Raw genomic sequence first — 14297 nt, forward strand, 5'->3', positions numbered from 1 at the left:
TCTATATAGATTCTTTTCCCCCTGAAATATATCCTGGGGAATTTTAAATTCTATGCATTTTCTTTTCCAACCTAATCCAATATAGAAATCGGGATGAACTGGAGCTATTATTTGCTTATTTTGGCAGTAATGGAGTAGTAGTGATTTTCAGTGGAGCTGATTGACAGATGTTGTTTTCTGCAATGCATTTCAGAGTGTGATAATAGCAACAGAAAAATTAACATCAATATATGCTATCCGCTGAAAATGCTATTAATAATATTACTCTTATAAGAATATATATATATAAAAAAATATAAAAATTATTCTTCTTACCTCCCTCTTTTAATCCACCTTAAAAGGCTGAAAAAGAGCATGGGGTATGCTTTAATTAGTGTGTCTTCTCAGTGCAGGGACACTTCTATTTAAAAGTCATTAAGATTTATTGTCTTTAGCTTGAAGAATTGCTGTGCTGTCCATATCTCCATATGCTTTCATGTTTTAGGGGAAGAGAAACAATATTATTTTATATTCAGGAAAAAGTTTTACATGTCTTTCAGTTCAAAGAGATATTGTGCTTTTGATGAAAAGGGAGCTGTGGCTTTCAGAACATGCACTGACACTTAAGGAGAGACAGAGAAAAAAGTAAATGGAGGCTTTTGTGATTTAAAATTGGCAAAGCTATTTATTCAAAGTAGGAACTAGATCAAACCTTCATCCATTAAACTTAAAACTTTTATATTGAACAATGTCAATATGCACTCCTCAAAGGCCATTTATTTTCCTTTTCTCTCTTCATTTTACTGTTTGGTAGTGGTAATGCAATCAGGACTTTGTTAGCTTCTGGTATCTTCCCTGGGTGGTCATTTGCTTTCAGGTGGGCTGTCAAACTCTGCATGGTATGAAATGCCCTCAAGTAATTTACATTTAAATAGGAGAGAAAGCTGAGAGTTTCCACTGGGCTCTGAATTTGGGGGGGGGGGGGTAATATCTGGGGGGTCTTTGGGGAAGACCAGAGAAGAGACAGGTTGTACCTTGTGCCTCACAGCCATGAGGGTGAGAAATGCTAAATGTGTGAGCTGATCATCTGAGGTCAAATTCTCAAATTGTTTTGTTTTTTTGTTTTTCTTTAGTTAATAAATAAATACATATATTTTTTAACTCTAGATTGGTGTGACTGGTCTAAGGTCATATTCCACACCTGACTAGAGCAGGGTACACACATGTCCCATAGTCCAAGCAAACCCCAGAGATGTGTTTGTAGAGGCAGATGGTTCAGTCCACATTAGCTTAGCTATTTGTATTCCAGCTCATGTCTTTGGAGGGTAGGAAAAGAAGTGGAATAATGCTTGAGAAGTATCTTTACATGTAGCCTATTTTAGAATATTTTTTAGTGTTTCTTTCCCCCATGAGCTGAAATACAAGATTATACAAATATAAGATCTTTAGCTGAAAGCCTTCTCTGTCTTGTGAAGCATTCTATCCCAGTCTGAATTACTTTCATATGTTCAGGTGAGGTGATTAGAGACTTCTACAAGATTCTACTTGCTTTGTAAAAGAAAAATCATAGCCTCTATACTTAAAAAGTGGTGTAAAGGAAATAGTTGCTCACAATTGCTATGCACTGAAATTCCAGTAAATCTACTGTAAGTCACACTGGCCTTTTTCAAAAGCAAGCAGGGAATATAAACAAAATACTGCAGTGTACTAAAAGCACAAAATTTGGAATTTATTTTGCACTGCCTGACAATAATAATTTAAATGGCTTTACAACATGCACAGAGATTACTTTATGTTCAATTACTGCTCTGTTAGGAGGTTCTGTTCAGAATCACAAACTTTTATAAGAAGCTTCTTTTCTATAGATCACTATATTTAGATTGCTTTCTTTGCCAAGGAATCAAGTGAGAATGTCTAGAGTGGTAGCTCACTTGTGGCTTGGATGAAGGCATGGAACAGGCATGGCAAGACCCTTCTCTCAGTGAAAAAGACGTTGGTAGGATGCTGTGGGGAACACAAGGGCTCATCTTCCACTGTCTTTTGAAGCACTCTCACTGCAGAGGAAAATCCCACACACCTGCATAGTTTAAAGTCACTAAAAACTGAAAACTGTGTAAGTAGATATTAATTCTTGTTCCTCAGAATATTTCTTCAGTCTTGTAATTGCACTTTCTTGAATTGCTTGGTAATGGCATTTTATGAAGCATCTTTTGTTGCATGGTGTGGAATTCTGTGAAATTAAAGAGCTGGTGAAAGTGTGATTTCTATCATGGCAGTGCTGAAAAATCAGTTGAAAATTTGCTAAGAATTTCCTGTGACAAAGTATGTCCTTATTCATCTTTACAGATATATATTCAGCATTGCAGATGTATGAAAGAATGACTATGCTCATGCTCAATTATTTAAATGCTACCTGAACAAAGATAAATTTAAACCTTTTTAAGGTTAAACATGTTACTTGCTCTGCTGAATCAAGCATGTAACCTGTAAGAAGTTGGAAGTCAAAGGGGAAATTCAGAGGAAGTTATTTATGCATGGTGCTTAATTTTTTCAGTTTGTAAGATACTGTATTAATTCCAAAGATTACTGGAGGGGAAAAAAAGAGAATAACAAGAAATAAGAGACTATTTCACACCATCATGTACCTTGTGAACCTCATTGGCAAAATATTAATTTTCTTTTTAAAGAAAATATGAATAAAATTCTTCGGAGATTTTATTTTAGAAACTTGGTAGTATTCCTCTTTTTTTTTTAACCTTAAGGGTTTTTTTAGTATGCATAGGGAAGCATTTTTGTTAGTAATAAAATACTCAGCCATTTGACACTATGCACAAATTAATGTGTGTATGTATTTTCTCTTGAAGACATATATTCTTTCTTCTTATTATTTGTCTTACAAATATTAAGCACGTTATATTTACATATGTGCAAATGAGGATTTTTCTTCTATCCTGATACAGACATCTCTAGAGGTATTACTATCATTACTGCCCATCTCTCCTGGACTGCTGTTTTTCCCAGGATTTCCATGGATACATGGGCTGTGTATGTGTAGCTTACAAGGAAGAATAGATACAGGAAAAAAAATACTGATAAGGCAAAGTAATTTTGTTTTGGAACACTGACCTGGGGAAAGGCCTCTTGAAGTGAAACAGGGTGAGTGGGAAAAAAAGTTTAAAATCAGAAAGCTCATTGTAGCTTACCTGACAGGTCAGGATACCTATACTCACTTTGAACACTTCTGTCAGTTTGTCATGGTCTGAGGCCCAAATCTGCTGAGTGCAGGATTATGGGATTTGCAGTTCTTGTTTTAAATGTGGCTTCACTGATACCAGGGTGTGTTGACACTTTGTTGCTCTAAGTCTGGCATAGCTTTAATTTGTAAGCACTTTTGACCCATTTTATTTGTTCTAAGGAAAACAAACATGTACATGCAGGAAAGCATATGGATTCCCTTGCCCCTAGCATGGAGAGGCCATCATGAGCCTGTTTTACCCAGCACTCACTGAGAATCCATTTATTTGTAAAGAAAAATGCAAACCTGTTCCTTCAATTGCTTCTAGGGAGCAAAAGGAAAAGTATTGTAAGAAAGTCATCAAACTCTAGAAAAAACTTGCTACAACTTCAATGGAAATCTGAAATATCAGGTTGTTTTTGTCACTACATCTAAAATTCACCATTTTTATTTTTCTGTGGAATGCCTGAAATAATTTTTATCTACACATCAGTATACTGCTAATATTTTTTTTTTGTGGAATGAATGTTGCTTTGTCACATTTTGTGTTTGTATTTGATAAGAATATGGGGTTAGTAAAAGTTTCATGAAATGGTGGAATAAAAACATTTCACTTCAAAGTACATAATGTTTTGCTAGCTGTGTTAGCCTGGCATCCTGCTCCCATTAAGCAATCTCACTTAGAGGAAAGAAACAAGTGAGAGTTTTTGACTTTGGAGCTGACTCAATTTTGCTGGAATAAGAATTAGAGGTAGAAGTAATGCAAGCAACAACAACAAAAAGGAAATAATTGAAAAAAGCACAGATATTCTACTGCTGATGAGATGTAGATACTCTTTACTGGAAAAGTGGCAACTGAATGAAATGCAGCATCTGTGCTGGGAGGCAGAGTGATCTGAGTTAGGTTTAAGCTTCTAAGAGTATTTTAAGAATCATTCCCCAGTTCCTTTAGAAATTGCCTTAGCAACTCAATGTGAACTATTGAATACTGCCATATCCATACACAGATCTTTCTTGGAATACTCTTTCACCTCTCCAGTACAGTACTTTTTCTTGATGGAAACTTACTTTCTATGAATATTTATAGCCTGTTCTTTTACAAGAAGTTTATTGATTTGATTAGTGCTCCCACAGAACACAGATGAAAAGAAATCACTGAAAGGAGATCAACCTCTGTCTTGTCAGTTCTTGAATATTGCACACTTTATTAATGTCAGTCTAGGCTCTCCTGTTATTATTCCTAGTTATAAGCGCAGTATTGGTAATGTCCTTTTTTCCAAACAGATTAAAAATCACTATTTTTAATGTTTGTTTTTTTTTTTTTTTGAGACAGAACATCATAACCCTCTAAATAATCTGTTTGCAGTTTTGTGACACAGAATTACGGGCTAGTGCTAAAAGTCAAAATCAGAGAATATCAAGCACTCAATAAACATCAGCAATTTGTGACAACATGGTTCCCAAATCACTGCCTAAAATTGTGAGAATTGGTTTCTAGAAGCTGGTGTGGGTGAGTGAAGTGGTTGAGTCATCAACCCTGGAGGCATATAAATGATGTGTAGAAGTGGCATCTAGGGACACTGTTTAATGGTGGGCTTGGCAATGTTAGGTTAATGGCTGGACTAAGTCTTTAAAGTTCTTTCCCACCCTAAACAATTCTATGAAGAAATTATTCCAAACTTCTGTAAAGCAGAGATTTTCAGTTTCATAGCAGACCACAGTCTAAAACAGAGTGAGCTTTACCTCTGTTATTGCACAGGGCTCTTCCATCACAAGGATTCATGCAAGAATTTCTTAAATTTAAAAGTTAAATCATCTTTTGTACATGCAATTGATGAATTAACTTGAAGGAGGAGCACTATCTGCATACTCCTGATGGGATCCACAGGTGACAGCTTGTGAGCAAGGGCTGTAACACGTAGTATGTGCATGGGTGAAAGAATTAATGTGTATATATAACACAGAAATGTTGTACTTTCAAAGCAAGAGTATTTGTATTCAATTCATTTGGGGTTTAGATTTTAAAGTAAACATTGTGTTTGCCCAACCTTCAAATTCTCTTGCTTTATGTTCAGGATGCACATGTGTTGGCCCTGACAGGAGGGGAGTCAAGAGTTTGTAGAGATTGGCAACATCTGTGTATCTATCTTGAGCACACCTGAGGGGCTTTGAGTGTTTCAGGTGACAGCCTTTCACTAATAAAGGATCAGTGTAATGCATAATCCTCAGCCACCAATTCAATGGGATATATTTGTTGTATCTAAATGATATAGAGAATTTTGGGTTTTCCTTCCCTCTGTGCTTCAGTTACCTGCCTGCAAAAAAGGGAATAGGAATTTTCCACCTATTTTGCATTGTTGTGTGAGAAGTGACACAAACTGGAAGAGACCTTGTACTGTCCAAAGCCATAAAAACCTTATGGAATAGGTGTTTATAAGTATGCAAATATATAACACAGGCATACACAAGCATGTCAAACTGGGAGTGTAGGAAAGAGTTAAGAAAAAGAAAGGAAAAGGGGTCAATGTACAAACGCGTATTTTTCTTTTTTCCACAAAATGAGCAAAACATGGAAGTGTATGCAGGTATTTCCCCATAGTCATAAACATTGCTTTTTTGTTTAATAATTATGTCTAGACCATTATTTATGCTAAAAGGAGTATCTTATTCATCTGTGATTAAGTGATTTGGCACTGTTGGGCATGGATGTATTTAATGCTTATCTCTTCAGTGCAAGTGGTGATCCAAAGGGAAAAAGCATTTTATCTTCTAGAAATTCAGTGAGGTTCCTTTTATAAAGATTTTACCAGATAGCTCCTCAGGGCCTGCAAAAAGCATCTTTTGATCTGCTAAAATCAATTTGACATTCAGTGTCAAAAGCCACGTGTGCCCTTTTGAGAAGGGCAATCACTGTAAGTGATCTGGGTGGTCAGGGAACCCACGGCAACACTGCTGACAGTGCACACAGAGTTTGGTGGCTGGGGCCAAGCCATGGCAGCTTCTCCCCATGGCTCCAGCCTCCTGGGAGTCAGCAGCCAGGAGGTCTGCCTTTTCTCTATGAAATCTCAGTGTCAACTTTCTGTAATCCACTTTTGTGTAATTGTGTGCCTGTTCACCAAATCATTTATCCCACAGTATTGAGCTGTTCCATCAATGGACTGCATATCCAAACCTACTGAGGTTTGTTTCTGCTGAGGGTGGTTTCTCATACCTCAAAATATGCAACATTAATTTGGGTAATTTTCACTTTATTTGTTTTTGATACCTCATGGATGATGCCTTGTTTAATCTGAGGTTTGTCATAAACATGAAGAAAGCATTTACTTGTGTTTGAGTTTACGTTTCCTTGTATAGGAAGAAAATGTTTCAGAACTTCCCCAGAACTTTCAATCCCACTTAAGGTATTTGAAATCAATGAATCATAGGTGGTGCCATTCTCTTCCAGTCAATCTAGCAAGTAAAATCCAGTCTTAGAATTCTCAAAAGCACCTGTAATCTCTCCCATGAGAAATACTTAATTGCAGCTAGATAGTTTCAGTAGATACCCTGCTTTGTCTAGGAATTTTTTGTAAAAAACATGCTCATTTGGAGTCTCTGTATATCTAACTCCACTTGGAAAAAGTGCATCTACAAGAGTTTTCTGAAGATATTCGTTAACTAGAAAGCCAAGGGATCTCTTTCTGCAGTTAAAACAGTAAACATGTTTAAATTAGTTTTCAGTCTTCCCTTTTATTAAGGTTTGAATACAAGGATGCTTACTATCTAAACAAAAGTTTCATGTCAAATGTATGATAATTTATAGCATTTTAAGCCTTTCCATATTTGCAATATAATCTATCGTTTGTCATGGAGGGGAGGACTCAACTAGAATTTAAAAATTCAAACATTGTTTTGCTCAAAAGGAGTAATATATAGTTATTAAAGTTAGTAATATCTTTTTGACAGTGAATCTGTTTCTCATGGGAAAGTTAGACACTTTCATTCTCCCAGAAATATGACAAAAAAGATAATATGAAAGTAAAGAATCCTATAAAGTCTCATTTTGTTTTTTGTTTTTTTTTTTTTCATTTTACATATCCCTGATTCCTCCTCTATTGCTGACCAAAGGGATACAGATTCCATTTGAACCCGACTTGACTCTCAGACATACCTAGGAGTTTGGAGCTGAAACCCTGGAATATGTTACTTTGTTGAGTGGAGCAATTAGTTATAATCTACTTACAATGGGTTTTAATTCTTAATTCACACAAATTTGCAGAATTGGAATTCACTCAAAGGTTACCAAAAGATCCTTCTAAAATTCATTTTAAATTCAGTCCACAGCTGCTTGTCAGACACAAGTCCTTTGTCCATAAAAGGCGCACTAAGAATTTAGCAGGACGTGAAAGGGATTTGATGAAATTGGGAGGCAAATCATCCTCCTGGTTATGAAAGTGAGTAGGGAAGGTGCATTGGGGTAGGACAGTCTGAAAAGGGCACTGATAGTATTTTGGATGAAATAGATCCTGTTAGGCAAGTTAAACTTTGCACTCTGTACTGTTCATGGCAGATTGCATTGGTTAAAACTTTGAGGGAAGCTTTCCAATGAATTTAGAAGTTTAAGTCAAGCAACTTAATTTCCACAATCAAATGCAAGCATATTGGTTGAAGTGGGGAATGGACAAGTTCTAGGATCTTCCCCCTCAGAAAGAGGGGAAAAGATGAGCTCCATAGAACTGAAAATGTGAAGAAGAAAAGCAAGGTTCTGAGGCTGCCTGTGCAGTGGCAGAGCGCATGCCCTGTCCCCATCCCATCCAAGCAAGGAGCTCTGAGGCAGGGAAAAGGCAGCAGAGCATGTCCTGGTGTGGCTTTTTCCTTGAGGCTCCTCTGTGAGTAAGGCAGCCCTAGCCAGAATTTATGCTGCCTCTTGAGTGGAAGGGGGAACTCGGAAGTGAAAAAATGCAGGAGAGCTACTGAAGTGGGGCCAGGCATTCCTGTCCCCACATGCAGGAGCTCCATGGTACGCAGGGATTATGCAGTGGCATTCCTATGACCGTGTTCTCCTCTCCCAGCACAGTGCCAAAAATTAAGGTTTCCTTGGTTTTTTACCTAGCAACAGAACTTTTCTTTTTTGTCTTTACCATAATTATTGAAAGAAAGAAAGAAATAATACTTTTCTGACACAAACCTCTTGGGGATTACATCAACCACATGAAATATAAATATGTTTCCTCTCCTGTTGTATAAATAATGGATTAGGTTTTCACTGGAGAAGCTGAGAGTAGGATTTAAGGACAACTTGTGTAACTCCCAAAGTAGGCTGTGGTGTACAGCAGCAGACTGTTATAAAACATGACACTGTAGGAAATATGATTAATGTGTGATGGAAACCCCTTAGTAGATCAGGTCACTAAAGTATGCACCCTACCCATGGTTTGTGTTATGTTCAGTGAACATCTGGACAGAAATAAACTGCTACCTGGTAGAGTGTTATTTTATCCAGTAATGTGATTTAATCATACAAATATGATACAATAGCTTTTCTGTGTTTATGGAAGAAAAGCATTTGACAGTTTTTAGGATGAAAACCAAGAATCTGAGTGTAAAAGTGAACTACCATCCTTCCTTCAAGGAAGACATAAGTCCGACTTAGGGTGAATACCCAGAGCTGAATGTGAACTTGGTGTCCTCATACCAATTAGCAGCAGATGAGAAGCATGCTGCAGATCAGCAGCCTCTGTAAGAGCTCTAAGATGCTCACTGAGTGCCTGCTTGTTTTATGGGGCCAGCCAAGCAAAACTGCCTGCTTGGCATGTGCTCCACTGGGCTGGTGTTTTGTCACCATTGTGAGACACTGCTTTTGCAGAGAAGTAAATAAAAAGTGACTGCCAAATCCCCTAGCATAAGTTTCTAAATCTGATGTATCCAGACCCCTGATTCTGAATTGCATTAAGACATCCCAGGGATTATAATCTGGAACAATTCAAGCTTCTTTTGCTGCATAAACAGGCATGTTTATGAAAACAGAGTAGCTTGGATGTTTGTCCCTTTTGGATTGATGATGAGCTAATTTTATTTTAAAACTTGAGTCTGTGCTCCTTGGTGCATGAGGGACTGAGTGCACTCAGTGGAGCTGAAATTTCCTGAATTATGATGTTAGCCTTGACTCTGGATAGAGAAACATATTGGGTTGGTCTAAAGTTGCAATGACTTTCCCCAGTTCTCCAAGTCAGGCTTTCTTCCATATATTAGTGCAGGGAACGTGAACAAAACTGTAGAACTCTGCAACCTGTAATCCTGTGATATTTTGTTTTTGTTTGACAAGGTTTGTTAGTCAAGATTAGGGGGAAATTTTAATATCAACTTTCTTTTCTCTGACTGAATTCTACTGATATTGCATTTGTTGTTTATGTAAGTGAAATCTGAAAATTTATTTCAGAGTAAATTATCTAGGAGCAAAATATATTCCCAGTGTGATTTATCTTTATTTTAATGAATCATAGAATGGCCTGGGTTGGAAGGGATCTTAAACATCCTCCAGTTCTTAATTCCCTGCCGTGGGCAGGGACACTTTCCACTAGACCAGGTTGCTCAGAGCCTCATCCAGCTTGGCCCCGAACACTTCCAGGGATGGGGCATCCACAGCTTCTCTGAGCAATCCATTCCAAGTTGAGGGACAGCTCTGTCTTGTGTGTTCTGAAAGGAAAAAGTAGTTTTAGCTACAGAGCTTTGGTGTAGCTTACCTGCACGAGAGCAGAAGCAAAAATTAAGATAATTGGTGTCATGAAGAAAATCTGTATGTTAAACCATCATGCTCAGAATATTTAAATACAAATTCTGATAAATAACTGAGACATTCACTAAATGTGCTCTATATCATAAGAATCTTGTCACATTGCGAAAAAATATTAAGCTAATTTAAAAATAGAATTTGTTGGATTGTTTTCAGAAAAATTGGATTTTCTTTGGGGGATGTGTGCGTATGATGTTTCTCTTATGAAAAATTTAAGACAAACAAATTTCTCAATTATATGTTAAATCACTTTGCTCTTTATTTGAAAGTTATTTTTATAAAAATAAGGTAATGTTAAAATAAGCTTTTGTCTAATTTCTAAAGATAAGCCCTTTTATAATAAGTTTTCCCTCTTGCCTCATTTAAGGGCATGTTTTTCTGCTAACAAGTGAAAGAATGTTAGAAATTCTGGGACGTTACTACTACTGCTCCCTCAAAACATGAGTGATCCTGTGGAGAAGAAAAATGTTTGAATTAAAACTCAAGACTTAAGCTCATGAAACTTGTCTGTAGGCTTCTGCCCACATGACCTTGTCCCAGTCATTAAATACTGATCCTGGGTATACTTGAGGGCATTCCACAGGTGCTGGGCCCTGTGTTCCTTGTATTTTACTTTCTCTGTTCTAAGTGGACCAGCAGCAATTGAGCCATCAGAGGAATATGGGCTGCTCTTTTACACAAGCCTATGGAGACAAAATGATTTCCACTTTCAAATGGACAGGCAGAGCCATGAACTCTAAGTTTTTGGTTTGAAGGAGCCAAAGCCTTTAATAACAAAGAATCTAGGCAGTCTCACTTATGGTAGAAATCCCTGTTTTGCTCATCCTAAGAGTTTGGGATTTTTTGTTTTAAGCTGTTTCACTTTGAAACTTGGCCCGTGTGAAGGAAAACTGTGTGTTGTTTCCAGGCGCTGCAGCCTGTTAAAAAGCCAGTGACAGACCCTGGCAGTCTAGGGCACAGATCTCCAATTGCTATTAACTACATGTAGTAGATGATAAGAGAGTAGGTCAGCGAGGATTGCATGACCTACATTTTCATTTAATTTCTGCCGGTGTTTGCTGTGTCATACGTTTAACCTGGTTAGCCTGTTTTAAACCCTTCTATTCCTGCAGTGCTTTTAAAACTTACCATGTATTATGTGTAACCTCTTAAACATCTCAAGTTGTTCATAATTTAGGCTTTGGAAACATCTCCCCACGCACACAAGGTGGAAAGATATTCTGTATCATCTATGCCTTATTGGGAATTCCTCTGTTTGGTTTTCTGTTGGCTGGTGTTGGAGATCAACTAGGGACAATCTTTGGAAAAGGAATTGCCAAAGTAGAAGATACCTTTGTTGTGAGTATGCCGACTGCCTTGTTTGTTTTTTGGGTTTTTTTTTTTATTTTTTATTTTTTTGGTTTGTTTGTTTTTACTGCTTGCTCTGAATCTCACAAGTGAAATGAAAAGCCTGAAAAACAGGGTGTATATAGCTCATTTTTACAATCAGGTGTACAGGAAAAGGTAGGAAGGACTTCTCTGAAGTTGCTAATGAACACCTCTGAGAATTGAGTGAAGACACATTCTCTACCATGATTTTGGCTGGGAAGAGGAATAAGACTTAAAGAATTTTGGTTTTGTTCTGCCCTTGTTACTCGTAAGTTTGCTGTGATGCTTACCCTAAAAGTTTTTTATATAGATTGTGATAAGAAATGTATTCACTGAGATTTTTGAAGCAGTGAATGCTTAGTAAACAACTTTGTATCTGTTTACATCAGCACTGCAAGTGTTAGGACTGGTTTTTCACGTCAAACCCTACCCTGGAATGCAGGACAGCTTTTCTTTACAGAAAGGGTCTGACATGGCTTTGTTTTTGATGCCAAGCAAACTGGGCCTGTGCTAAGTAGCCTTATGCAATAGACAAACACAAGATTGAAAGCTTTTTAAGAAAAGGCATGCATTTTCAGCTCTGAACCATCAGTTCATGTCCAGACAAGGTACTGGTGAATAATAAAGATTTCCATTGAGATTTGTCTGAAAAAGGCAAGAACATTCCATAAGTACATTTTATAATTTCTGGGTTTTCATAACTGTTTTTTTTGTTTGTTTGTTTGTTTGTTTTCTTAAAGGTATGGAAGTTCTGAGATCAATTTATGCCTTTCTTTTGCTCATAAATATAATGACTTTCTTTTTTTTTTTTTTTTTATTTTTAACTAATGGATGTATCCCTACAAGAATGCCCCAACATAAAAAGCAGTATCATCCCTCTTTTGACAATATCTGAGTGAAAATACTGATCTAGATGTTGCAGTCTGGAACACTCCCTAATTCTACTTATTAGCCTGCCTAAAGAATTGGGAGATGCTGATGGGTCAGAGCAGGTATTTTTATGCTGCCATAACACAGGTTGTTATTCTGATTTGGGTTACAAAAGCTTGACCTTGGTCATGCTGACTGTAAACACAATTCCCACTGAAACTTAAAAACAAGAAAGCATCCATTGTGAACAACGTGATTTCATTTTTAGTTTATTTCTGTGAAAGTTTCTTGCATAATCCCTTCTTTTTTAGGTTAAACCAACATCCATTGAATGGATGGAAAATGTCAAATTGGCTGGGCATGCAAAATGGAATTTTGCAGGGGCCTGTTCTAGCTTTAGTGCAGTTTAGAAAAAAATGTTAATAGCATACACAACAGCTAAATGATGTGGTTCATTAAATCTGCAGATGGTCGCAAGCTGGGGAGACAACAAAAACTTGGAGCATCAAAATTATCTTAAAATTTTTGAAAAGCAGTCTAGATAGATAGGATTAAATTCAAGCAGGACAAATTAGAAGTAATATATGAAAGGATAATAAAATATGCACCTGCATGTCAGGAAACAGCTGTCTAGGTGCAATTTTGTGGAAATGCTCTGTGGACTCGAGAGGTTAACATGCTAACATGGGTTAATGTCATCCTGCCATGGAAAATAGGTAAAACTGGAAATAGGCAAAGCATAAGAGAGGATAATTCCATTTTGTGCTATTTTTTCATATCTACTTTTGAGTACAACATTTAATGAATGGCATAGTTTGCTGGTGCCAAGGAATTGCAAGAAAAATAAGGAGGGGAAGAAAAGGAAATAACTTTATTTAGTTTAAAGAACATGTAACTGAAAGAGAACACCTGTGAAAATTTGTGGGAAAGAGAAAATTAGCAATTTCTTTGTCTTAGATAAGACCATAAAAATTACACTTAAACAGGAGGAGCTGAGATGTAGGTTAAGCATTAGGAAAATTATCAGATGACAAGACCATGATCACATGTTGCCTGGCCAGTAATGTACTTGCGGTGGCTTAAGTGCATTGTTTTATCTTTTGGCTCTTACAACCCTTCCAGCTCTGTTTTGTAGGATTTTTTAGCTGATTATTTGATTGCAGGGAACTGTATGGTTAAAATTCACCTTATTTAGTTAGTTATTCATGGATGTACAAAATTAGAGAAATGGCCGGTGCGTGCACTACTTGTAACTCATTCGAATATCTAGACAGGCCTCAAAACTTTTACATCATCAGCTGTTAATATTAGTGAATGTCATACATCCTGCTCACCCGTGAAGAGTCCAGCCCTGTTCTGCATTTACTGCTGGCAAATGTTTCCTAGGATAATCACATTTGCTTTAAAACTCTTTTCAGTATAAAATCCTGCTTGAATTTTCCTTTTTTTTTTTTTTTTGAGAATTATAGTGCAGTGTCCTCTAGAGCTATGTAGTGCATACTGGGGGGTGATGGATGCTGGTGTGCACTGGTGCAGTTTTATTAACAATGGGTTTTCCTCTCTTTCCCCTTCCCTTTCCAGAAATGGAATGTGAGTCAGACAAAGATTCGCATCATTTCAACAATAATATTCATACTGTTTGGCTGCGTGCTGTTTGTTGCTCTTCCTGCAGTTATATTCAAGCACATAGAAGGCTGGAACACATTAGATGCAATTTACTTTGTGGTTATCACTTTAACTACCATTGGATTTGGTGACTATGTTGCAGGTAAGGTTTTTTTCATAACTCTTTGTCTGATAATGTTTTGCACAATAATATTTACTCTGCAATTTTTTTTTAGTTTTGGGACAGATGCGTCTCTCTTGTGCTGCCTCTCTCCCAGTTTTATCCTTCATCATTCATGTGATGAGGCCTGTCCTCATTTTGGTTGATGTGACAGCATAGATACAGGAGGTGGGACCATGAAATTCATGGTGCATATCTCTGCCTACTGTTTTTTCCTCTTCCTATACTATTAAAAATTAAGTAGGATATCATTTTGGTAGGGTTTTTTTCTTTTTCTTACAGGTTAC

The 14297-nt window shown here is 37.0% G+C and overlaps 1 protein-coding gene across 1 annotated transcript in view; it reads left to right on the plus strand.

Annotated features, from left to right (window-relative positions):
• The window catches only part of KCNK2 (potassium two pore domain channel subfamily K member 2), a 72980-nt gene that overhangs the window by 36164 nt on the left and 22519 nt on the right, over nucleotides 1-14297 (plus strand). Inside the window, exons 4-5 of the mRNA XM_062489029.1 lie at nucleotides 11164-11324; nucleotides 13806-13992. Coding sequence (XP_062345013.1) covers nucleotides 11164-11324; nucleotides 13806-13992 — 348 coding nt within the window. The remainder of the gene's footprint in view (nucleotides 1-11163; nucleotides 11325-13805; nucleotides 13993-14297) is intronic.

Source organism: Cinclus cinclus, chromosome 3 (assembly GCF_963662255.1).
Source record: "Cinclus cinclus chromosome 3, bCinCin1.1, whole genome shotgun sequence".
Classification (NCBI taxonomy): domain Eukaryota; kingdom Metazoa; phylum Chordata; class Aves; order Passeriformes; family Cinclidae; genus Cinclus; species Cinclus cinclus.